Source organism: Candoia aspera, chromosome 1 (genome assembly GCF_035149785.1).
Source record: "Candoia aspera isolate rCanAsp1 chromosome 1, rCanAsp1.hap2, whole genome shotgun sequence".
NCBI classification, from domain to species: domain Eukaryota; kingdom Metazoa; phylum Chordata; class Lepidosauria; order Squamata; family Boidae; genus Candoia; species Candoia aspera.
The window spans coordinates 337,309,015-337,333,667 of NC_086153.1; the positions used below are offsets into that span (position 1 = coordinate 337,309,015).

The 24,653-nt window shown below is 47.0% G+C and overlaps 2 protein-coding genes across 2 annotated transcripts in view; one reads left to right on the forward strand and one right to left on the reverse strand.

Annotated features, from left to right (window-relative positions):
• Positions 1-3,306: 3,306 nt before the first annotated feature.
• Positions 3,307-17,018, reverse strand: GPX4 (glutathione peroxidase 4). Its single transcript, XM_063290894.1, has 7 exons — positions 16,929-17,018; positions 8,479-8,573; positions 7,251-7,395; positions 6,542-6,693; positions 6,118-6,142; positions 4,372-4,431; positions 3,307-3,544 (listed from the first exon to the last, which is right to left on the reverse strand). The coding sequence occupies exons 1-7, from the start codon at positions 17,001-17,003 to the stop codon at positions 3,512-3,514; spliced, it is 585 nt and encodes a 194-aa protein (XP_063146964.1). The 5' UTR covers positions 17,004-17,018; the 3' UTR covers positions 3,307-3,511.
• Positions 17,019-23,384: 6,366 nt separating this feature from the next.
• Positions 23,385-24,653, forward strand: part of POLRMT (RNA polymerase mitochondrial) — a 54,429-nt gene continuing 53,160 nt past the window's right edge. Inside the window, exon 1 of the mRNA XM_063290895.1 lies at positions 23,385-23,511. Coding sequence (XP_063146965.1) covers positions 23,475-23,511 — 37 coding nt within the window. The 5' untranslated portion in view covers positions 23,385-23,474. The remainder of the gene's footprint in view (positions 23,512-24,653) is intronic.

Here is a 24,653-nt window from a genome sequence, read left to right on the forward strand (position 1 = left end):
CCCCCTTAAGTCAGAAAGCCCTGGAAAAACTCACGGCCTGGAAAGTTCATCTTTGCTAGCTCTTGTTAAATTGCGCAGTATGAACATGCGCTGGGGTTGATATTCCAAGGCACGCTCTACTTTTCCAGAATGAAGCATTTGGGGGTTCTGTGCGAAAGGTTAGGGGAGATGAAAAAAAACAGAACAAACATTGGTATACTTTTGTCTTGCTCACACATTTTTCATTCAGAATCTGTTGAGAAACATGTTACTTATCTTGGCCTAAAAAGTATCACACCCATGGTTTGGAGAGGCTGCAAAGTGCCCAGGGGCCTTTGGGGTGGGCAGGCTGCTGCTAACCGGGTTGAGCAGGATCAAGCTGGTCAGCTTTCCATATTATGAAGCTTTTGGTCTCATCAGGAGCTCGTCGAGGAGAAAAATAGCCAGGTTGGAAATTGATTCTTCACTGTTGGCAGTTTTGTCGTGCTAGGGATAATCCACCGCATCCCAGCTGTACCAGGCAGAGCCCAGCAAAGGAGTTACTTAGAGGTTCAGTTCATCAGCCACACTCACACCTGTAAATGTCAAGACTCGGCAGGTGCTTATGTGCAGTTTTTAAAATTGCCCAGTAGGTACACATGCAAAGATGCAAATCAACCCAGCAAAACGAATGTTAAAGCTTTGGAGATAAGCTGTTCTCATCAGAGGCTGTAATGGGATTCCATGTCTTCCTGAGCTGAAACACAGCCTGAGCCATGTAACACGGGGGGGATTTCCATGCTCCACATTAGCTGAGTGGAACCTCCCACAAGGAGAGACACATAAAGGCTTGCTTGCTCCAATTCACTATAGGTGTAACTCAGTGCACAGATAAGAGAGTCCTCAACTAGGACTGGAATTTCCATCGGAAGTCGTTGCAGTCGGAAGTCGAGTCACCATGTGACTGGACCCAATTTTACGACCATTTTTACAGCAGTTAAGCAAATCCAGCTCCCCCAATGGGAGTTTTTTGCTGGAAAGCAGCAAAAAAAGTCACAAAATGCTATTATGTGACCGTGGGACACTGCAACTGGTCATAAATGTGAGCCTGTTGCCAAACACCCAAAATGCGATCATGTGACCACAGAGGGTGGTGCGATATTTTGTGAGGCTCGGACGTGCTTTACATGCCATAAAGCAACCATCCCAAGGCCGTCATAACTTCAGACGGTCATTAAGTTGAGGACGACCTGTATGTTTTAAATCCCACTCAAGGTTGTACCCACAGCTGCACCATCTGCCAGCATGTGCCACAAGTTGCTAACACTTCAGGTGAAAGGTGTACCACTTAACCAAGGTTGCAAAGAAATAGAATGAATATCACTCAAGAGAAAGAGCAATTGCAAGAATTTTGTCACCGAAGCAGGGAGAAAGAGCGTTTATCTCCCTTTTCAGTTGTTTAGGAAGGAGCCAGAAGAGCTGCCCCCATTTCTGAAAAGAGGATCAGTTGTTCAAGTTGCTACGATTTCACTTTGTTCAGAGCCACCTTTTGACAAAGCAAAGGGTAAGGGGGGGGGAAGGTTTGCTAAAAATATTCCCATCCATAATGCAGGGTCATTCGCCAAGGAGTTTCAGAAACGAGCGCGCCTCTCATCCAGCCTGACATTTAGTATGTTCTCTGCTGCAACATGTGGGAACAGATGTTAGTTGGGGGGGGGTCCCAAGAGAAGACTAAACCAACTTCCAGCAAAGGACAGCTCGCATTAACTAACAGTTGTGGTACCCGTCATGCGTGGGGTGGCCCTTATGGCCAAAACACTGGGAAAGGTGGCTGGGGAGCTCTGGGAGTCGAAGTCCACCCATCTTGACATTGCTATGGTTGGGAAACACTGCTCTGGCGGTTTGGGGGAGGAGGAGATTAGACGGCCTCTCGCTTTAATCTAGCAGGATCAGCCTTGAGCTCCTAAGAAACAGCAGGAGATGCTGAATGGTCAGCAGTAATGCAGCCGAGCTACTGGGAAGAGGCGCCTGCAACTGAAAGCAGTGGAACTGGTTGCATATTGATCCCGACCCTCCCTTCCAAAGGTCTCAGACCAGTTTCTGCATTCTAGGCGCTACTCTGAGAGTCAGAAAAAGCCGTGGCGGGGGGGGGGGTGCCCTTCCTAAGCAGCTGAAAGAGACCAATGTTTGGCTGCAGTTTCGCTAGCAAAGCCCAGCCCAGCCCAGCCCTTCCAGTCTTGATTCGGATCCAAGACTGGGTTTATGGGTTGAGCTCAGCCACAGTCCCAAGTCCATCCTGCCGCTGGCTCTGCAGAAGAGGCCTTTCTGAAGATGTCCCCGTAATCAGAGGTTGGTCCTTCCAGCAGGGGAAGAAAGCTTCCTCCCACTCTGCTCTCAGGCTAGGAAATTCTCACTTTAGGACTTAGCTCCTACAGGTAGCCCTTGACTTACGGCCATTCGTTTAGCGACCATTCAAAGTCACAACAGTGCTGAAAAAAGTGACTTGTGACTGGTCCTTGTGCTTATGACCATCGCAGCATCCCTGTGGTCACGTGATTAAAATTCAGGCGCTTGGCAAGCAGCATGTATTTGTGACAGTTCCAGCATCCTGGGGTCCCTCAATTGCCATTTGCGACCTTTCCAGCCGGCTTCCAACAAAGCAAAGTCAATGGGGGAAGCCAGATTTGCTTAACCACCGCAGCAAAAAAGGTAATAAAATCAGGCGTGACTCACTTAAGGACCACCTCGCTTAGTGACATGAGTTCTGGTTCCAATTGCGATCGTAAGTCAAGGGCTACCTGTACTCTCAGAAGTTCTGCAAAAGCATGTCTTCCACTAAGCCTTTGTTTATTGTCTAATCTTTAGGCATTGAGTCCTCACTAGAGTTGAAAGGCAGGAAATCTATCTAAGTTCTCACTTCCCACTAATTATGCTCTCATGTTTGTTTGCTCTTGCAATGGCATGTGGCATAATGCTCACCAGAAAAATCAGGAGGCCTCCCCAAGGCAACACCATTTCGCAGGAGCTGGGAACCGGGACAGTGGCTGCTGCCAAACTCCGACTCCCACTTTTAGTACAGCTTCAACGACTTTTGAATAGCCAGAGGTTGCCCCAGCCCACCCAAGGCTGACAGTGGAGGTTAACTTCCACTTCCCATCCAGATCACACCGGCAGAAGAATAACCGCCTCACCCGCAGATCCTCTTTACTTGAAAGACAGACCCCAAGCCCAAGCAGCTTTGAGCTTCTAGAAGAGCCGCCCCGCTCACCCAACTCAGCCCAGCCTTGATGGATTTTACATAACAAATCCTGAGACACTGGATCCGCTGAAAAAAACCGACACACCTTTATTTCTACAAGATGGATGGTGTGGTCTGGGGTGCAAATATAGACGTTCCACCTAGCCCTCCCTGTGAACTTGTGCCAAATATCTCAGGGCTGCCTCACCAAACAGGCTTGGCTTGGAGACAGGCCGTCATCCGGGCAAAATTCACGGGCTAACCAGAGGAACGCCAGCCGAGCACAGTCGGAGCTGGCAGGAGGCAAGCCAGGGCCTACAGGTAACGGAGCAAGTCCTTTTCCATCGTCTGCAGAGGAAGAGGCAAGAGAAAACAACAGGGGGATGAGGCGGTGGCATCTGGCCAGGTTTACACATGCAAATTAGCAGTAACTGGATCAAAAACAGCCTCCTAGCAGTCACACTGGGGGGTGGGGGTCCACACAGCATGCTAAACCGTGCTTTATTGAATAAAGCACAGTTAGCTCAGTTTACATCAGACCATCCATGGTTCTCTTCCAAATTAGTGCCCTCCAGCTGGGCTGGGACTGCAACTGGCAGGGGTCTCCAACTTCCAGACTGGGAAAGGCTGCTATAAACCATGGTCTGCCACCACCCTGGGTGGGTTTGGCATGCTGTGCGAACCACCTAGCCCAGGGTTGTGACCAGATACTCAGGCTGAACTACATGCTGGTCCAGCTCTGCAACTGGGCAATGTCCTAAACCAGACTGTAATGGGGTTTAATGAATCACAACCCTGCTCTGAGATGGGGTTTCAGAGCAGACCAGGAGAGCCTTCCCTAACAGTTAAGGACAGCGAGAGACAAAAAGAGTCAAGATGGGGGCCATGCAGTTGAAACCCTGCCCACTTTCTACATGCAATGCAATGCAATGCCTTCAGGACATTCCACACACACATCCCAGACGCCCATCTTCTCTGAAGGAGAGCCTAGATTTAACCCAAAACAAGGGGACAAAATCCGCCCTAACAGAGGCTTCCATTACACTTAAGGAGGCCAGAGAGCCTTGGGTGAGAGCACGGAGGGTTCTTGAAGTAAAATAAATGGCAGTCTTTAAGCAGGAACTTTTATGTATTCTCTTAACTCAAGACAGTAATAATAATATACACAAACTTACTAATGGGTCATCCATTGGACTGAACCTCTTGACCACTTGTCCTTCCTTGTTGATCAGGAACTGCAGGAAGAAAAGGAGAGCCGGTGAACGACAAGAGGGCCTGATTTTCAGTGGGGCAGGAAGACAGCACGGATTTGCGAGAGACCGCAAGACCACCTTCCAACTCGGGCTGGATTGAGGCCTAGCGCTACACTGGAACGTGGTTCAGGCTTTCCAGGGTTGTGTGTACCTTATTAACAAATTCTGCCCCTGCTCTTAGACCCCTCGATCCTTATGAGCAGGAAGTAAACTCAGTGCAAGCCTGTTTATTCAAGGCTGGGAGACCTTGTAGAACTAGAGAAAAGGTAGACACTACAGGTAGTCCTCACTTAACAACCATTCATTAGTGATGGCTCAGACTTATGATGGTACCAAAAAAACCACTTCTGATCAATCCTCACACTTACGACTCACAGCATCCCCAGAGTCACATGATTACAATTTGGGCACTCGGCAACCGGTTCATGTTTATGACCGTTGCAGCATCACGTGATCGCCATTTTCAACCTTCCTGGCCAGCTTCTGGTAAGCAAAACCAATGCGGAACCACGTGATTTGCTTAATGACCGTGTGGGTCACTTAATGACAGCCACAAAAAAGGTTGTAAAATTGTGTTGGATTTGCTTAATGACCACTTGGCTTAGCAACCAAAATTGTGGTCCCAATTCTGGCTGTTAAACGAGGACTACCTGTAACTCAGTATGTGCTTTGAAAACACTTTGATTGGCCAACTTAGCAGAGAAGCAAGACTCAACCAGCATAGGGGGATGAAGGGCGACTAGGAATGGGGAGACCCAGGTTCTAGTCCTTCCTCAGCTTCCAGGGGGATTTGGGGCCATTGCCTCTTCTCAGCCCACCCTACCCTACTGGGTGATTATTGGGGAGAAAACAGGAGGAATCATTATGCATATCGCCTTGTGCTACACTCCTGAACAAAATGGCAGTGATGCAAATCCAAAACATAAAATAAATAAAAAGGAATACAAGCTGAAGGGAGGGGGACAGGGCCAAATCTGTCTTGTGGCAAAGAGGAAGGACAGAGCTTCACCCACAACCTTGAAACTTGCTCAATGGCCCTTGTGGGGCAGCCACTTCAAGGCCAAGAACACAGGGCATTTGCAGCCAAGAAGAAGGCCAATGGGCTCCTGCCCAGATAATTAATGAAAAAAGGACACATTTTTAAACATAAAATGTATGTTCTCACGTGCCTGGAGAAGGGAAGTGGGCCAGTAGCAGCCATTACCCCCAACAGGAATGTTTTCAGAACAACAGCCGTCCAACCTCACTGGAAGGGTTCCTGGCTCAAATTGGCCGTTTTGAGCTCAAAGCAGGCTTGGAGTTCAAAAGATTTCCCCCCCCTTTGGAATAACGGAACCTCCATCTTTTGAGAGTGTACCAGTCCCTGGGGCAAAAGAGCCCAAGAGAAAATGCTGAATTGGACAGCCCCAGAGAGGACCAAGATGGGCATTGCAACATCACCCTTTCCCCCTGAAATCACACTCGGCCCTCGCACCTGCCTTTTCAATTGATGCTGCAGATGTTGATTAGGAATTCTGGAAAGTGTCCCTGCAGCATAGCCAGTGGGCTCTAAAATGCTGATGCCCAAAAAGGGGAAACAGCCACAGTTGCTATATCGGGAATTACCATCCAAATAGCTGTTGTACGATACAGTCAAATAAGCTCTTTTCAAGAGTTGAAGATACTCACCTTGCTAAAATTCCATTTTATAGCACTGAAAAAAAGAACAGGACATCATTTAGTTTTAAAGTTTTAGTTTGTTTAGGTCTTTTGTTCTACAGTTTAACTCAAAACCTTATTGCTAAAATGGTGTTTCTCAACCTTGGCCACTTTAAGGTGTGTGGACTTCAACTCCCAGAATTCCCTCGCCAGCAGTGCTGGCTGGGGAATTCTGGGAATTGAAGTCCACACACCTTAAAGTGGCCAAGGTTGAGAAACACTGCTTTAGAATTTTAATTAAAAAAAAAAAGCTGAAAGCCCACGATACGCAGTGATATGGGCTGCCTAGAGTGGAAACTGAAGCAGTCTGAGTTTAATTAAGTACGGGAGTAAATGAATTAATGTGTGTAGCATATTAGTCGTGATTTTTCTGTTGGAAGTAGCAAGGACTCACTTTCCCAGAGTGCCTCTGCCTTTGGGCTGGTTTTTCATCCACTTCCAGAGAGGATGAGCCCTGTCCCCATTGACTTCAATCTTGCTAAACATGTCAAACTTCACCCCATAACCTTCAGCAAATGCTTTAACCTCCATGTCTGTGCCCGGCTCCTATTAAAAAAACAAAAACAGAGACAGACAATTGCCTTAGAAGGGTGATAACAAGGTTATCATTGTTGCACTTAGCACCTGAACTGCTCAGCTGCAGATCCGCGTGGTTTTGCACGGCGCTCAGCCGGTGTTTACAGGGAACCTATCAGCGCATGAGGCAATCAGGTTGTTAGGTTTTTTTTTTAATCTGCCAGTTCATCGCAGAGCCCTGGGTCATTTCTCCACTACCAGTCCAGCCCCTTCCCCATTTTGCCACACTGGCATTCCCCCGTCAGGGCCCTAGAACCCAGGTCTCCCCGCTCCTCGGCCAGCCCCTTCCCCACTACCCCTGACTGGCTCCTGGGCTGAGGGGGAGGGACTGGCCCAGAGTCAGCCCATGAGCTTCTGCGGCTGAGGGGGGACTAGAAGCCGGGTCTCCCCGCTCCTCGGCCAGCCCCTTCCCCGCTACGCTGGCTCACCTTCGAAGGATAATTAACAATAAGCCCAAGGAGGAGGGGGAGGATTTCCCCTCAGTGCCGCCCCACCCGGCCAACAGCCCACCATCTCCTGCTCCCTACCTGCTTGCCAAACTGGTTGCAGGGGAAAGCCAGGATGCGTAAACCTCGCTCAGCGTATCTCTTGTACAGTTCGACAAGCTGAGTGTAGTTTACCTCAGTCTTGCCTCATTCTGAAGCCACGTTGGTGATGATGCAGACGTGGCCCCTGGGGGAACAGAACAGCGACAGGGAACAAGAGGGACGGTTACTCGTACCTGCCACCTGGAATTCCACCGCTAGAATTTTTTATATTTCCTCACCAGGTTCGTTTCTGAGCCGGGACCAAAGGCACAGGCAGCTGCACGAAATGAAGTTCTTTATTCTTCACCCAAGAGCAAAAGCAACGACAGCGAGCGGCTGGGTGGGCGGCCGCGCAAGACCCCCTCCTCGCAGCACACGATATGCATTCCATTCAACACCTCCTCCAGAAGACCACCCCTTACTCAGTTGCCCATGATCCACCGTAACCTCATTCCACATGAGGAACTTCCTTCCTTCCTTCCCTCTATCATCATTCCATATAAGGGACTTCCTTCCTTCCATCCCTCGCTAGGGCGCCTTGACCGTTCTCAAACAGTGCCTTTCCTCCGGAGCAGCTGTCCTTGGGATGTACACCTTACCTTGCTTCTGTGGGCCCAGCTATCAATCAAGGCCTGCTAGAAAGGAAGAGTAAGCAAGCCAACGAAATTCTTCTAGGGAATACGACAGCTTCAGGGCCATAATTCAAGTGCAAAGGTCTCTAATATATGAACACTACATACAAAATATATGACAACGAAATATATTCATATTTAAGTTCTATATATGTAAAACCTCCTCTCACCACACATGCTGACTGGGGTCTAGGCAGAAAAACACTGAAATGCTGAACTAACCGTTTTGGACTCAGAGCAGGGCAACCTGAAACTTTCTGCATCCTGCTCATTTCTGCTGTCCTGCTGAGTTCTTTGGGAAAGATGGGATATTTCGGAGCCGGAATTGTCTCTTCTCCCAAACACAGTTGAAAAAAACGAACAAGCAGACAAACACTGCGGGCTTGCAGATGAAACCCAGTCCAGGACTCAACCTGGCCAGAAACTGGGTTGGGCCACCCAATCCCCAACCAAGGCCCATCACCATCATCTATTAAATGTATAGGCTGCCCAGTTCCCAGCGACTCTGGGTGGTTTGTAGCTGGTTAAAAACATTTGAACACAAAAACACAAAACAAAGATGGCAAACGAAACAAACCCAGATGGGAATAACTTGCCTGTATTTCTCCAGCGAGACATCATTGCCATCAATGTCCCTGGCATGGAACTCATAAATTGACTTGGCTGACTGCCAGTTGGTTGCCTGAGCACACTAGAGAGCAGAGAAAGGCAGGTTGAGAGCATGTCCCACCCAGAACACATCACAACGAAGCGGGGGGGCACTCTGGTCACCCGGTCTGTAATGTTTTAAGCAGGCATCTCCAGCCCAGCATTTTTCAGGTATGTTGGGACTGCAGCTCCCAGAGTTCCTAGCAACATGCTACATGAGGAATTCTGGGAGCTGCAATTACAAAACATCAGAAGGACAGTCCATTACGGAATGCTGTTTTCAGCCAGAACGTTGAGACCCCAAATTCTCAACCACAAGGCTGGGCTTACCCTTTATGCCAAGCCCCAAACAAACCTCTTTTAAAACAAACCACAACTCAGCATCATATATGAACTGCAGGTCCAAGGGTTGAAGAGTTCCCCACCACCACCAAAGGGGCCCACTTGATAATGTTGCTTTAAGGCAGTGTTTCCCCATGCTGGCTGGGGAATTCTGGGAATTGAAGTCCACACATCTTAAACTTGCCACGGTTGAAAAATACTGCTTTAAGGAGCAGGGCCTTCTGTCGATTAGGCTCACACAAGACAATTTACTTCACAGGAGAAGCTTATGAGCTGGGTTGCTGCTGGTTTCAGTGTTACCCCCACTAACAGAGGAACAGGAAACACAGTTCATTCAGTGAGCAAAGATTCTCCAGGGGGAATTCAAAAAGAAGGATGGAAAATACTCTGCAAAAGTAAAATACTGAGTTAATAAAGAATTGCTATAACCAATACTAAGCCTTTAAATGTTAAATCTAATCCCACAGCATGGATGTAAGTCTTCCCCTGCTGAGCACAGCTGTGGATTTTAGAAGAAGCAACTGTACATTTCCCTGTGTGCCTCTCCTAGAGGGTGCAGGTGCCTGCACAACAAATTTGTCCTTTCTTTGTTCAACTGACATGTGTCATTAGCAAGATCTTCATGCAGGGATAGCAAGGGCAGGATACCTTCTGGGAACATGTTTTCCTTCTGGAGATTTTTATCTTATCTTAGGAGGCGTACAGAAACGGAAAGCTGTCAACACGCATGCTTAAGAGACATCAGAACAGTGACATCTCAGGTCTGGCTGTTGCAACCAAGTTGGCTCATGAGTTGCTCTTCCTGTGTGCCCCACGTCTGACCCAACTAGAGAAGGCTGATAAACATGTATCCTGACAGACCCTGGTAAGTCATGCAGTCAATTTTTCAGTTGGATGTTCATCTGTATCTTTCCCCTAGGCGTGTTAAGAAGCTGTAGGTAAACATCCCTAAGAAGAACTGATACCACGGCTGGTTTCACTGGCGACATTAAGCCTGTAATACGTTTTAGGCGTTCTGTGGATGGGGCAGATTTGGATGGGAAGATCACAAAAACCCTCCCTGGGTTTTCAAACACACTGCTTGGTTCTATTACAAGGAGTGCCAGCCAGGCACCACCTTTGAAACGTAATTAGTAGGTATCCTGTTTCGAAGACTAAGATGCATTGAGCCATGTCATTAGCAAAGCTTTCACTCCCTGAAAAATTGTGTTCAAAGGCCTAGGCTTTCGTGCGTTATCAGATGCATGAAGGAGCTAAACTGATGCAGGATTTACATTGGGTTGAGGCTGGGGGGGACGGGAGATGGGGAAGACAGAGAGGTTATGCAGGTGCAGCGCAGGATACATGCAAACTAATTAATTTTTAACCCTATTAAGTAATAATTATTCATCTTATTAACCTCTCAGCAAACTCACAAACATCAAAAGGTTTCAGGATATCTCCAAATCAGGAGGAATCTGGTAGCACTGCCAAACAAATTTTATTAAAAGGCATTCGCTTCCTGCCTTAAGCTTTTTAATAAAATGTGTTAATCTGGAAAAGTGCTACAGTACCAGCCAGCTCCTGATTTTTTTTGCTACCCTAGGCCAGTGTTTCTCAACTTGAGCAACTTTAAGATGTGTGGACTTCAACACATTGGCTGGGGAATTCTGGGAGTTGAACTCCATCTATCTACCTACTACTAAAACTCTGTCTATTTGATACTATAACCTTTAACTGGGCGAAACAGTGCATCGTAGACCAACAATTTTTGAACCAAGGTACCTCAAACTTACAGACTACATCCAAAATCTGGGACCCATGACTCCCATGGAATAGAAATTTGGCAAATTTTATAAAGTATTTTATGACAATACAAAATGTCTTAAAACATTTCCTGTGGTCAACTGATGTTTGACCTATATACAGTAGCTCAATATGAACGACATGGGCTATTTTCAAGGCAGATACATTTCTGAATATCTCCCTGAATTTAAGAACTTGCTAGTGAAGGCAGTGCATTAGAAGGCACTGAGGAATCTGGTAAGGAAATATCTCTGAAACAATGACCCAACTGGTCACTGGTTGTCTAGTACATCTTAAAATGGATGAGGTTGAGAAACATTGCTCTAAATCAGTGTTTCTCAACCGTGGCAGCTTGAAGGTGTGTGGACTTCAACTCCCAGAATTCCCCAACCAGCATGCTGGCTGGGCAATTCTGGGAGTTGAAGTCCACACATCTTCAAGCTGCCACGGTTGAGAAACACTGCTCTAGGCCAGGGTTTCTTGACCAGGGCTCTGCAGAACTCTAGGGTTCTGCAAGAGGTCACTAGGGATTCCCTGGGAGATTATGATTTATTTAAAAAATTATTTCAAATTTGGGCAACTTCACAGTAAAGAGGTACGTTTCATTCTCTATTTTTACTGCAATGTTAATGCATATATACAGGCCTACCCATGAAAAAAATAGAATAATTTTGTGACGTCTGGCCTGTATCTGGGCCTGAATGTGCAGAGGTTCCCTGAGGCCTGAAAAATATTTCAAGGGTTCCTCCAGGGTCAAAAGATTGAGAAATGCTTTCTCTAGACTAACAAAGCTATCTCTGAAGGTCTCAACAAGCATAGATTTCAGCACAGTATAATTGTTAACCAATAAGATGCCTGTAATCTGTCTCACCCATAACATGCATCTGTATAACCACCATCTTGTCTTCCCTTCCCTCCTCACCAATTTAAATCCAACATCAGTTAAGCCACTCAGCTGATGAAATGAGCAGCAGCTCACAAAAAGTTTATCCCTTTGAATAAAATAGGTTAGTCAGATTTTGGCCTACCACAGACTAACACAGCTCTCCCACAACCCTCCCAGCAAGGATTTCACATTGCCATTAAAGTGGAAGTTACTGAGAGGACAAAAGAAGCCCAAATTAGCCTGTTTTCATCTCAGTTAGATCCCAGGGACTTTAGCAATTACTTTGCATGGGACAGCAACACACTGCATGCTCTCTCAGCCAGGGTCCAACCCACCTCCTTCCAGATGCCTGCTTCTAAAGACTCAGGCAGGAAAGATAAAGCAGCAGTAGAATCCTAGCCACCTTCTCAGAGATTTCTTAGAAAAAGCTGGACTGAGAAGTGCCACCCATATCCAACTAAGGATTTCTTAAGCAACAGTAGAGGCTTAGCACAGACTACATTCAGGTATCACAGAAATGAGGTGGTCCCAGAAAGAACCAAGTTATAGCTCAAGGTGTGAACAACCTACACATTTATTATACTTCCCTCTTTAAAGATCTTAAGCAGGCATGATTGAGGCTTACCAGATGCACTGGGACTGCTGGCCATTCAGGCTGGGAATTCAGAGAGCTGCAGCCCCAAAGATGCACCTGGAGGGCACCAGGTTGGAGAAGGCCCCACAACTGTTTCATTGAAATCTATGAACTGTGATCTGGGTCACACATTGCAATAAGCTACAAGTGTCACGTTCACCGTTTCAATGTGCATTGTACATCGTAATGTTTTGCATGCCAGGGCGCTGACGCACGTTTCTGGTTGGGAAGGAGCTGCTGAGGGACCTTGCACCAAGCTCTGTGTTCGTTAAGACGGAATGTGTTTGGGTTATCTTCTCTGTTCAAGGTCTTTTTCCATTGATCAGCAGAACTCGTTAGGAGCACCTGGGGTTGTGAATTTGAGACGATTGTAGGGGGTGGGACTTCATTTGTATCGGGTTATTTAGTTTGATTTTAGGTGTGCTTTTCCCATTCTCAGCTTTCATTGTGTTTGCATTCTATTCTATAATAAACCAGATCTTATTTTACCTTATGAGTCTGAATATTTGTGGAATAGGCATTCATTACAACAAGTTTGTTAAGTCAACCACAATATGCTAATCCCCCCACCACACACACAAAGCCTAGGTTTACAAAACTACAATAGCCAGGTTCGAGCCACACCCTAAAACCAACCCACCAAGGCAGATCATGGCTTAGCAGTGGGGAAGGCAGCATTTTGCCTTCCAAGTGTTTTGAAGCCCAGCTCCCATTCATTCCAGCCAGCAGTGTCAATGGCAAGAGATTTTGGGAAATAGGGTCAAAACATCTGAGCATTACCAGGTTTGCCTTCCCATGGCTGAGCATGTTATACGGGGGTTCTGGCAACAGGAGAAAGAACCACATTGATTTAGGGCTCTGTTTCTCAACCTTGGCAACTTTAAGATGTGGGGATTTCAGCTCCCAGAATTCCCCAGCCAACCTAGCTGGCTGGGGAATTCTGGGAGCTGAAATCCCCACATCTTAAAGTTGCCAAGGTTGAGGAACACTGATTTGGGGAAATCTGTTCTTATCCAATGTCAGCTGGTAAACTATGCATCCATTTTGAATGCATACAATCCTGGATTCATTCCCCTTTTAAACTTTTCCTAGACCTTGGGACTTAGACCAGAAAGTAATGTGCACAACACATAAAACATTCAACCAGGGATACAGGAATTTCTGGTGGGTTTTTTTAAACTGCTTTCTACTTGAAAATTGCTACTCAGAAGTTCTATAGCTTTGGCCCTACTAAAACTCCATGATGGGAAACAGAAATGCAAGTTATTTTCTTCCCACTTCTTTGCCCATACCTTTTGCCTGCTTTCTCATCACAATCACATGAGCTACAACACTGCTGAATTGTATCACCCTCCCCACAGGAACAAACCCTTTACACAAGCCTCAGATTATGTAATTAGCAGTACAAAAGGGACAGATAACAAGAGATTGCACCAGAAGGGAGATTTTGGCTTCTACTCTTAGTTTTTTATAGCCCCAAATTATCAATCCATGATAAACCGGGATCCAAGGCAGAAGTCTTGGCACCAGCAACTTGCTCACATCTGCCCACTGGCCTGGAGAGAAACTAGGCAAAGGTAAACCATTTCCCTGCCCTTTTTGAATTTCACTTCTGCATTGCAGGCTAAAACAGAAATGGCTGCTTTCACTTCCAATGCTTTGTCAAAACTAGCCTTTGTCTGCATTCAGCCCAGAAAAAAAAAACCCCAGACTGCACCTAACAGAAGGTAAAGAAAAAAAAATGGGTATAGACATATCTTTCCCCGTAATTAAAGATCAAGCTATGCTGTACCATGTAAATTCACCCTTGCTTGCTCAAAATACCATTTTTAACAAATTGTTAAAATTTAATAAATGGTTCTGGTTACTCATTAGTCCACAGCGATACCATTTCAGAGGCTCAGTTTGCAGCCAGAAGTTGCTCCATCTTTCCTGGAGTTTAAAAGAAAGCAGTTCTGCCAGGATTTCTGTTTTCCATGGAAACTGATTTAGAAGCGCTTGGAAGTTTTAACATTAAGAGGAGCTCAGAGAAACTTTTCCTACTGTCTGTCTAGAAAAACCATGGAAGAACAGAAAGCAGAAGGGCCACAGTGTACTCAGCTTACAGAATTCACTTCTACAAGCTGTAATGTGAAGAAGCTATTTTACATCCTCATCATAACAGCTATGAGCCATAATCATGATCCAAGTGGCTCTTAATTCTCAGGATGTCAGATTTGAAAAAACTGGGATCTCCCTCAGCTGGGAAGGTGATGGTTGTCAGAAAATGGAAACCCAGTTTACTGCACCTGTCTTTGATCATTCTGAGACTGATGGCTGAAAGTAATTAGGATTTGAGTGTAAACCTGAAATCCTCTTTTCATATAATTGTAAAATTTTAAAGAGGAAGATAAAAACTAATATAAAGGAAGAAAAAGAAATCAAAGAGAAAGCTAAAGGTACAGAAAAGAAAAAAAAAGAAAAAAGGAAGAAGATACAAAGAAGTACCTCCTGATCTTTACAGCAGTGATAAGTACAATTAGAAATTTACCTCTTACTCCATGGTTACAATGTAATTCTTCTTGCTATAATCTAGCCTGTCTAATCAAAACCATAAATCATAATTTCATTTTTTCTGTTTCATGCAAAAAGTCCGTAAGTGGTTTCCAGTCAGCAATAAATGTAGATGTTGTCTTTTCTCTGATCAAAGAAGCCAATTTAGCCATCTCATCAAGTTTCATCACCTTCACTAACCATTCTTCCATTGTGGTAGTGCCAAGTCTTTCCATCTTTGCACATACAATAATCTGCTTGTAGACCTCAACTCCTAATAACATTTCATATGTAAATGTTTAAATTATCTCAGAGCTTCATGCGAACACCCAAAGCAAGACTCAAAATACTCTTGAAAACATTTCAATGTTTAATCATTTAAAATGTTTCAATCTTGAATCTTGGCGAGAGCTGCTTGGTAAGATCTGACACAACATTGCAGAGCTTTGCTTTCTCCAATCAGGCGCCCGCCAAATGTGCTGGGGCTGCAACGCTCAGCCTGCATGGCATCTTCTGGCAGGATCACAATCTTTCCAAACAGGAGGAAGCAGATATCATAGCCCAAAGAACTGCCATCATTTTGTGTGGCTCTAATGTTTGTTCTAAGGTAACAAAGCCTCGGCTTAATTGCATTAGTGTCTTCAGAAAAGACAGCATTAAGGGCAGGTGGCTTGCTTTTGAATAATTAAAGCAACACTTAATTGCTTCCACTAGGAAGTTTCAGCACAGATCCCTAACTACTTTTAGCTCTGGCACATTTGTATGCAGGAAAGGCTACTAGCCAAGTCCATACTTCCAAATTTGGAAGCACTAATTCTAGAGTGTAAATTTCATTATACTAAAGCAGCAGCAAACTGGAGCTGGTCCACAGAATCAGGGAGACAAAGAAGAAAACACAAAGCTTTTCAGAGGACAGCCACATTACAAAAGGGCAAGGGACGGGGAGTAGGCAGGATCCTTAAACAGTCACCAGCCCTATGGAATAATATCCCCCCCATGTCTGTATGGCCCTTCAGAAGAGCTGTGGTGGCCTGGCTTATCTAATTAGCCCTGAGGAAAGCAATATGGCCTGACATATCTATTGCTTCATATTTTTGTAGTTTTAATTTGTATTCTTTGTATACCCTCTAGAATCGCTTAGGCAACTGGGATGGCTGAGTTGTTTAATACATGTAAGGCACAAAATATATTTTCTGTTACAGCACACTTATTCTGAGCTGGAGGTCCAGTGGATCCTGTCTAACTTTGCGACCCTTGTTGCTAACTAAAATCTAAAAACCAAACCACCCAAGCTGTTTAGCACTTCAAATGCATTTGCACACATTTAATTTACCTTATTCTATCCCATGCGCTCAATGCAGCTCTCAGCTGCAGCTGTTTTTTCATTTAAGAGCTCCGTTCTCTAAGGAGCCAGAACACAACACAGTTTTCATCCTTGAAAGGTACCTGGAGGCATCAATTTAAAACTACAATGCCCGTTCTGGGAAGGGGTAGCTTTCAGTTTCATGGTCGGTCTTCTGTATTGCTTTAACCCAACTGGGGCAGGCAAGCAGCAACCCTGAGGCCCGAATAAATCCATTTTCTCCAGGACAATGGAACATAGGAGGGGAGGACTGAAGGGGGGGAAGCTGAAATAAATCAGTAGGAGGCTTGGATAGCCCTCCCAGGAAAAGCTGTTCCCAGAGAACTCTGGGAAAATTAGCCTAGCCCAATCAAAGCATTATGGGAAAAGCATGGTGTTTGCCCCACTTCCAAGGAGATCCTGGGAATTTTGGCCCAATTTGCCTGCAAGGAAGATACCTGCTGCAGAAAAATTTTATTTTATTTACTTTACAAGACTGAGGTACACCTTTATTGTAACAACCACCCCAAACAGTAAAAACAACCCCCAAACTCCAAATTACTTAAATTAAAATTGATAAAAACTCATGGCACCCCAGGGCAAGTTTCCCATACACCCACATCTATTTTACTGGGCTCCAGCCTCGCCCTACCCTAACGTTTGTGGGAAAATTATATCCCTCGGAAGAGAAGTCGCGAAGCAGACAACCTCAAGGGAAAGCGCGGGAAGGTCCTCCAGGGACTCTTAAGAGGGGACCATCTGGGTCCTCCAAAGAGACCCGCCGTCGCCCTCAAAGGTGCTCTATGATCTGACCATAGAGAAAGCCACCATGACTAGAGCGTACTCACCGGGAGACCCACCCCAGCTCGCCACTTACCATCGCCTTGGTGAGTCCGCGCCCTACCAGGCAGCCGCAAAAGAGCGTCTTAGAAGCCAAACGTCGAAAACTCATCTCACCGGCCGAGGCGCTCCGCTCCTCCTTTAATCTGCCCTTCACGCCCCTCTGGCGCCCCACCACGGCCAATCACAAGGTGGCTCCTCCTCATTGGCCCGCCCAACTCCGCAAATCAGGGCCGCCGTTCTGAGCGTTTGACCAATAGGAGGCCGCGGCGAGCGGGGTCGCGTGCCGCAATGGAGGGCCTGGTGCCGCCTCCTTTCCCGCCCTTCCAAACACGGTCGTCAATTGGTTGAGGGCTCCCGCGATTGGCAGCTCAGCGAGCTAATCCGAAAGAACTGCATCCCAGCTGCCTCGGTTCAGCCGTTAGGCATCTGGAGCATCCTTAGATTAAGCCGTCTGGTGGCTGCCAAAATGCGCGCGTCCACCAAATGGCAGCAAAGTACTAGAGTTTTTTTCTATTTCTGCTCTCCCCGCCCCCCCAAGCGACCCACCACGTTTTTGCAGCCCAGACCGGATAGCCTTAACTTAGATAACAAAAAAGTATCCCACAAGGACTGACAACAAAGGTCCGCATAGTTAGTCTGCATAGTTAAAGCAATGGTGTTCCCCGTAGTAACATATGGCTGTGAGAGATGGACCATAAGGAAGGCTGAGAGAAGGAAGATAGATGCTTTTGAACTGTGGTGTTGGAGGAAAATTCTGAGAGTGCCTCGGACTGCAAGGAGATCAAACCAGTCCATCCTCCAGGAAATAAAGCCAGCCTGCTCACTGGAGGGAATGATATTAAAGGCCAAACTGAAATACTTTGGCCACATAATGAGAAGACAGGACACCCTGGAGAAGATGCTGGTGCTAGGGAGAGTGGAGGGCAAAAGGAAGAGGGACCGACCAAGGGCAAGGTGGATGGATGATATTCTAGAGGTGACGGACCCGTCCCTGGGGGAGCTGGGGGTGTTGACAACCGACAGGAAGCTCTGGCATGGGCTGGTCCATGAAATCACAAAGAGTCGGAAGCGACTAAACGAATAAACAACAACATCCCACAAGGTGTTCAGGCAAGAAGGCGAAGGATTGGCAAGGCTGAAGAAGAGAGCAATAAATTGCTTTGGAATATACTTGGAAGTGCTTTTAAAATTTATTTTTTTATTTGTTTATAAATTTATTCACCACCCATCTCCCCCTCATGGGGGATTTTGGGCGGTTTACAATAAAATGCAGTTAAAACTTAAAACCATTTCAGTACAACAATACAATAAAATAAGAATGTAGTAAAATCTAAGTGGCAAGAGATTTTAATCAGTCCGTGAGTGTAGGACTCCCCTCAAAATCACTTAGGGCACTAGCCATCCCCAGGTATAACTATTCCCCCTCCCATTCCAAGCCTGCTGACAAAACGAGGTCTTCAGTCTTTTTCGGAAGTCCAGGAGCGAAGGGGCCTGTCGGACCTCTGAGGGAAGGATGTTCCAAAGGGCGGGAGCTACAGCAGAGAAGGCATGCTTCTGAGACCCCACTAGACGGAATTTTTTTATAGATGGGGTCCGTAACATGCCCTCCCTGCATGACCGGGTGGGGCGGGTCGATGTAATAGGGATGAGACGGTCCCTCAGATATCCTGGCCCCATGCCATGTAGGGCTTTAAAGGTGATAACCAACACCTTGAATTGGACCTTGAAGCAAACTGGGACCCAGTGCAGCTCATGCAACAAAGGTGTTACGTGTGCAAATCCTGGAACACCCAAGATTGTCTGCGCGGCTGCATTCTGAATCAGCTGAAGCTTCCGGATACTCTTCAAGGGTAGCCCCATGTAGAGTCCATTACAGTAGTCTATCTGGGAGATGACCAGGGCAGGAGTGACTGTTCGAAGGGCCTCTCTGTCCAGGAACGGGTATAACTGGTGCACAACACGGAGTTGAGCAAAGGCCCTCCTGGCCATGACTGCCACCTGCTCTTCGAGCAGGAGTCGTGAGTCCAAGAGGACCCCCAAGTTACTCACCTGGTCTGTCTGGGGCAGTGCAACCCCATCCAGCACTAAAGATGACAAATTCCTGGCATGTGAGGTGCCATTAATCCACAGCCACTCCATCTTACCAGGGTTCAGCTGAAGCCTGTTGTTCCCCATCCAGTCCTCCACAGCCCCCAGGCACTCGGAAAGGGTGGTCACAGCATCACTTACTTCACCAGGGATGGAGATATACAATTGAGTATCATCAGCATACTGATGATACCTCATCCCATGGTGACAGATGATCTCGCCCAGCGGTTTCATGTAGATGTTAAAAAGGAGAGGGGAGAGTACCAATCCCTGCGGCACCCCACAGAGAAGGGGCTGTGGGGCTGACCTCCCCTATTACCACCGACTGGGACCAGCCCTGGAGGAAGGAGATGAACCAGCGCAAAACTACGCCACCCACCCCCAGTTCCCTGAGCTGACCCAGAAGGTTACCGTGGTCGATGGTATTGAAAGCCGCTGAGAGGCCAAGAAGAGCCAGGATGGATGCACTCCCTCCATCCCGCTCTTGCCAGAGATCATCCATAAGTGCGACCAATGCCGTTTCTGTCCCATAACTGGGCCTGAAACCTGACTGAAAGGGGTCTAGATAATCTGTTTCATCCAGGATCCTTTGGAGCTGCAGCGCCACCACTTTCTCAACCACTTTCCCCAAAAAGTGGGGGTGGGAGACTGGGAGAAAGTTGTCCAATATGCTAGGGTCCAGCAATGGTTTCTTGAGGAAGGGGCACACCAGTGCCTCTTTGAAGGCTGCCGGGAATACCCCCCCTCTCAAGGAAGTATTTACCACCACTTGGACCCAACCACACATCCCTTCCTGAGCTGCCTTCACCAGCCAGGAGGGGCATGGGTCCAGTTGACAAGTAGTAGCGTTTACAGTCTGGAGGATCCTGTCCACTTCCTCAGGCTCAACAGGCTCGAACCGTTCCCAGATAACAGAGTAAGAACGTCCCCCTCACACTCAGAGTCCAACTTGGAACGAATCTGAGCGATTTTGTAATGATTATATAGAATATACCTGGAGGCGTTTTTAAAATTATTTTCTAATTATTTGTTCTTGAGTTGTTATCATCCTGTTACTCTTTCCTTTCCTTCAAAATAGGGTCTGTGCCACGTTCTCACCTATGTGAGAAAAAAGATCCCTATGACATAGCCTAGGCAGAGAACTAATTAGCAACTAATTAGTTAGTTGCCTCCCAAGCTCAGTTGCCTCCCAAAGCTAGAGACAGGGTGGGCAATGGCAGCTGGCCTGTGCAACTTTTTCGCTGCGAAGGCAGTATTTTAATGTGCAATCTAATTAGGTGTTTTGATTATCTGGTCACCTTTCCTTGACGGCTTTTGATATCATGTTATTTCTCCCTGAACTGAACCTATCAAAGGTGCTGGACTAAGTTCTAATCTCCCTTCCCCGGAAGCTCTTTGGTGGACTTTGGGCCAGTCCCTCCTTCTCAGCCCAAGAATCAATCAGGTGTAGTGGGGAAGGGGCTGGTCTAGGAGATGGGAGACCTGGGTTCTAGTCCCCCCTCAGCTGCAGAAGCTCTTTGGTGGACTTTGGGCCAGTCCCTCCCTCTCAGCCCAAGAGCCAATCAGGTGTAGTGGGGAAGGGGCTGGTCTAGGAGGAGGGAGACCTGGGTTCTAGTCCCCCCTGAGCCACAAAACTAATTGGCTGAATTTGACCCAGGTGAGATGCAGATCTAACAAACAAGCAATATAACTGAACCATACAGCATGATAACCTGTCATAGATGCAACAATATTGCTTGTGAATAGATTGAAAGGAAGTACCATTTCTGAGTGAGCCAGATCATGCTCAGACTGATCCTATCAAAGCCCCAGTGGAGGTAAGTAAAGCGCAGCCAGATTAGGGAAACAAAACAGAAGCCATGATACACATAAAATGTTGCAGGGTTTCGATCACATGGTTGCAGCTGCCATCTTGACTTTTCAGATGCCATTAGTGCAGCATTTTTCATTTTCTGGACAGCTACGTGTAGTGTTAATCCATGATTTGCTAACTAAGAGTTGTTGGCTGCACCAGAAGTGGCACAAAATCTATGGATTTCCAAAAACCTGAAGCATTCCCCTTTTACTGTGGAGGAGTTCAGCTCCTTAAAGGGACAGACTCACGTTTAACTCCTTAAGGGACAAGCTCACATAGCTTTTCTCTCCCTTCCTTCCCTCTTCGGACTTTCTCTCCTCAGCTCAGGACAGATGCCCGTGCCACACACACACACATGAGCACACACACACGCTCTGCACCATTTCCCTCAACAAATATACATACCAATACACAGACAAATACCTACAAACGGAAAACATTTTTTTTTCTCACATACTCATACAAATTCTGACAGTCCTGAAGGACTCCCAGGATTGATTCCTACTGGTTCTCTTCTTCCCCGCCATTTCCACACCTATACTTTCCTCATCTCTGAGTGGTGGCGTCCTGCTGTGTTCCCTTTGTTCCATAACCTCCCTTACTGTTGCTACCATGATCCTGCCCTTCTGCTTATGTTTTTCTCTGTTTCTCTTTGCACATAGATTTTCTGCGTTTCCTTTAAGAGATCCTCTATACTCCTCAGCCCATCTTGGTTACTGCCTTCTCTCACCCTGATCCTTGATCAGCACTAGCCCCCTCTCGACCTTCTTATTATTTTACACCCAAGGTAGAGTCCTCCAGCCCGCGCTGGATTTGCTTTCCAGCAATTTTAAGCCTCTGACTGTCGGGGGCAAAACCGGGCCGGCCTCCCAGCAAGCGCTGGCTAGTTTTAAAGTCCGACCTCAACCTATGGCATCGAGACGAGTTTTGAGAAGTGTTTCCAATGCTTTAACATGCACTTCAAAGGTGTCTCGGGGCTACAACTTCCTCCCCCAATTTTCTTCTATCAAAACTTGCCCTAAAGGGGAATCAGGGTCTGGAGGGCATTGTCGCCCTTCCGGTCTTCCCTGTTGCGCGCATAGTCCCTTAGTATACTTTTTCAGCCATGGCATGCTCCGCTGGTTGTCCTAGGGGCACATCCGGAACTGGCCCCCCCACCTGATGCACTCGCACCAGCACCCTCCAGCTTCCTAGGCAGTTTACTCTGTCCCTTCCCCATGGTCAACATTCAAAACTACGTCTCCCGCCGTTTAGCCTCTAGCTACCCTCTCAGCGTCTACACGCTCTGAATCCCTCCACTCAACCCTTGAACAGTCACTTAGCTCTAGGTGGATCCCCAGGGATCTCCATCTGGACTTTCAAACTCAGATCTGATCACCCACTCCGATTAATTACTCCATCGGAGTCGCCTCGTTTTCTCTGGACCGTCTCGTTATATCGGAACCCTGGGAGCCGATCTAGGAGGACCGGGCGAAGTCACTTCATCAACGGGAAGCGGTGGCCACTTACCCCACCCGGGTCCTACCGGACCGACGTCTCTCCAAGGCCTCCTGGCTGGCTCGCCAAAATTGTCAGCGGGAAAACCTCCCAAAAGAACTTCAATCAATAAGGTTCGTTGGTCCAGAGAAAAGGATTTATTGGTAGCGCGTTTGCAAAGGCGGGTTCCCTCCTGTGTGAAGGAACCCTGAATATTGATGCAGAATGTTTTTTTATACCCTAACTGTCCTCCCCCTCCCACGAGGGCTTGGCTCACATTCTCATCTAATCGTTCATACACACATTTTCTTTTCCTCCCTGTTTCTTGCTATGTCTCCTTCTCTGCAAACAGATGATGTAGTTGAGCCCTGACTAGCAGGGTGTATCTGCAGACCACATCTCTATTCTCCTGAGTTTGAGGCACCACCGCCCTTCTGAAACTTCCTGATTTCCTCTCACAGTCCTGAGTGTGAGGCACGTACAGGGGTTTTTCTTTAAACAGTACTTTTTTATATTATTCCTCTCACAGTTTTATTCACAGTCATATTGTTTTGTGTTTTTTTAATGATTTTTGTTGCTGTTGTTTTGTGGTTGTCTTTGTATTGCCGCTCAGAGTTGCAGCAGTGAGATGGGCGGCTATATAAATTTAATCAACAAAATAAAATAAAGTATCTGTAGACTACCAACTTGTTCGCCCTGCCCAAACCCTGAAATAATTAAAAAAAAAAACCCTCTACAAAATCCCACCATTTAATATTTAATAAATTAATTATGATTTTTTTTTTACTGCGATTCCTATCCCCCTCAATTCCCCCTAAAGGCTTAGAAATGATACGAAAGAAAGGAGGGGGGGAAAGGCTGCCTGTGAACACGGCGACAGATGGCTAAGGCTGGCAGCAACAGCCCTCTCTTGCCTTTTCTTATCTCTAGGTTCTCTCGCGATCGCCGCCCTGCGCAGGCGCGGCCCTCGCAATGCCTTCCGGGAGTGCTCGTTTCCAATCCTCTTCCGGCCGCCTGCGCGGACTGCCCATTGGGTAGCGAGCGAGCCAGCGAGAGGAATCCGCCTGACGGGGGCAGAGCGCCGCGCGTGCGCAGGAGGGGGATCAGCATGTGGGCTACCACGGCCGGGCGGTGAGATGCGGAGGGCGGTGCGGCGAACCGATGCAGAAGCTGCAAGGGACGCTGCTGCGGGGCACAGGTCGGTGGGTCAGAAACCGGGGCGGGGCGGGGGGGTAGCGGATGGGAATTACTTAAGGCAGCCTTTCGCCTCGCCCCGGATCTCTGGGGAAAGGCCCTTTGCTCTATTGGGAGGGGGATGAATTTGAACCCGCCACTCTCCCCCTCTTTTGGGGGAACACCCCCTTGAAATGTGGATCCCCTCCATGGCCTCGCTGATTGGCAACACTTCGCCGGTTTGGGCGGATCTCGGAAAAGCGGAGCAGGGTTGGCCCGGGTTGGTCCTTGGATGGGAGACCACCAGGAAGAGCCACGAAGGTGGTCTAGAGGGGGAGGTTGAAACGGATGCCTCGGGAGAATGCTGGGATCAGCCGCTTCTGTGTTGACGCTAAGAAGCCTGCCGGGGCGTGATGTCCCTGAGGCCATGGAGAGCCAGGCTCGAGGGAGATCTTGCCTGTTACTTATTTCCCGTAAATGCCGGTGAAATTCACTCCCCTCCCTATTGAAGAAGGGAGCAAAGCCTTGTCTCCCCCCCACTTAACACGAACAAACTTAACTGTTTGTAAATTGCTTTAATTTTTTAATTGTATTATATTGTTCTTTTATAATTGTTTTACCTGATTGTTTTATTGTACCCAGTCACATACGTGAGATGGGCAGCTATATAAACAAATAAATAATAAAAAGAGGGTCTCCAAACAGATTCCAGCTCCTCTCATATAGCCTCCTCCAGACCCTTCCTGCAATTTGGGGGGTGGGGGTGGAGGGCTTTTTCTCAGAACTTCTTCCCACAACATATTTAACCTGACCAGTGAAAGCTGCAACAGCTACATTTGTAGAATATTCTAAACTTGGTTAGGATTTTTCCTGGGGGGTGGGGTTGGTTGGCATATTGGAAGAACTCCACTCATTTGGTTTGAGGAGCTTGATAATCTAGAAAAGTAGGTGTGAATATGGCCATTAAGAGGATGTTTTACCTTCCTTAACTAAGGAATTGATCTCCTACCTGTACCGAGGGTTGGGGAAAGGGTGATGTAATGGATCAAGTGCCCATCCTTGACTTTCTGCCACATATATGAAAAAGAACCTCTTCAGATTCTGGAGTGCCAGCCCCATCCAGATTGAGCAGCCTTGACCCCCATGAATAAATAGTCTTGCCAGATA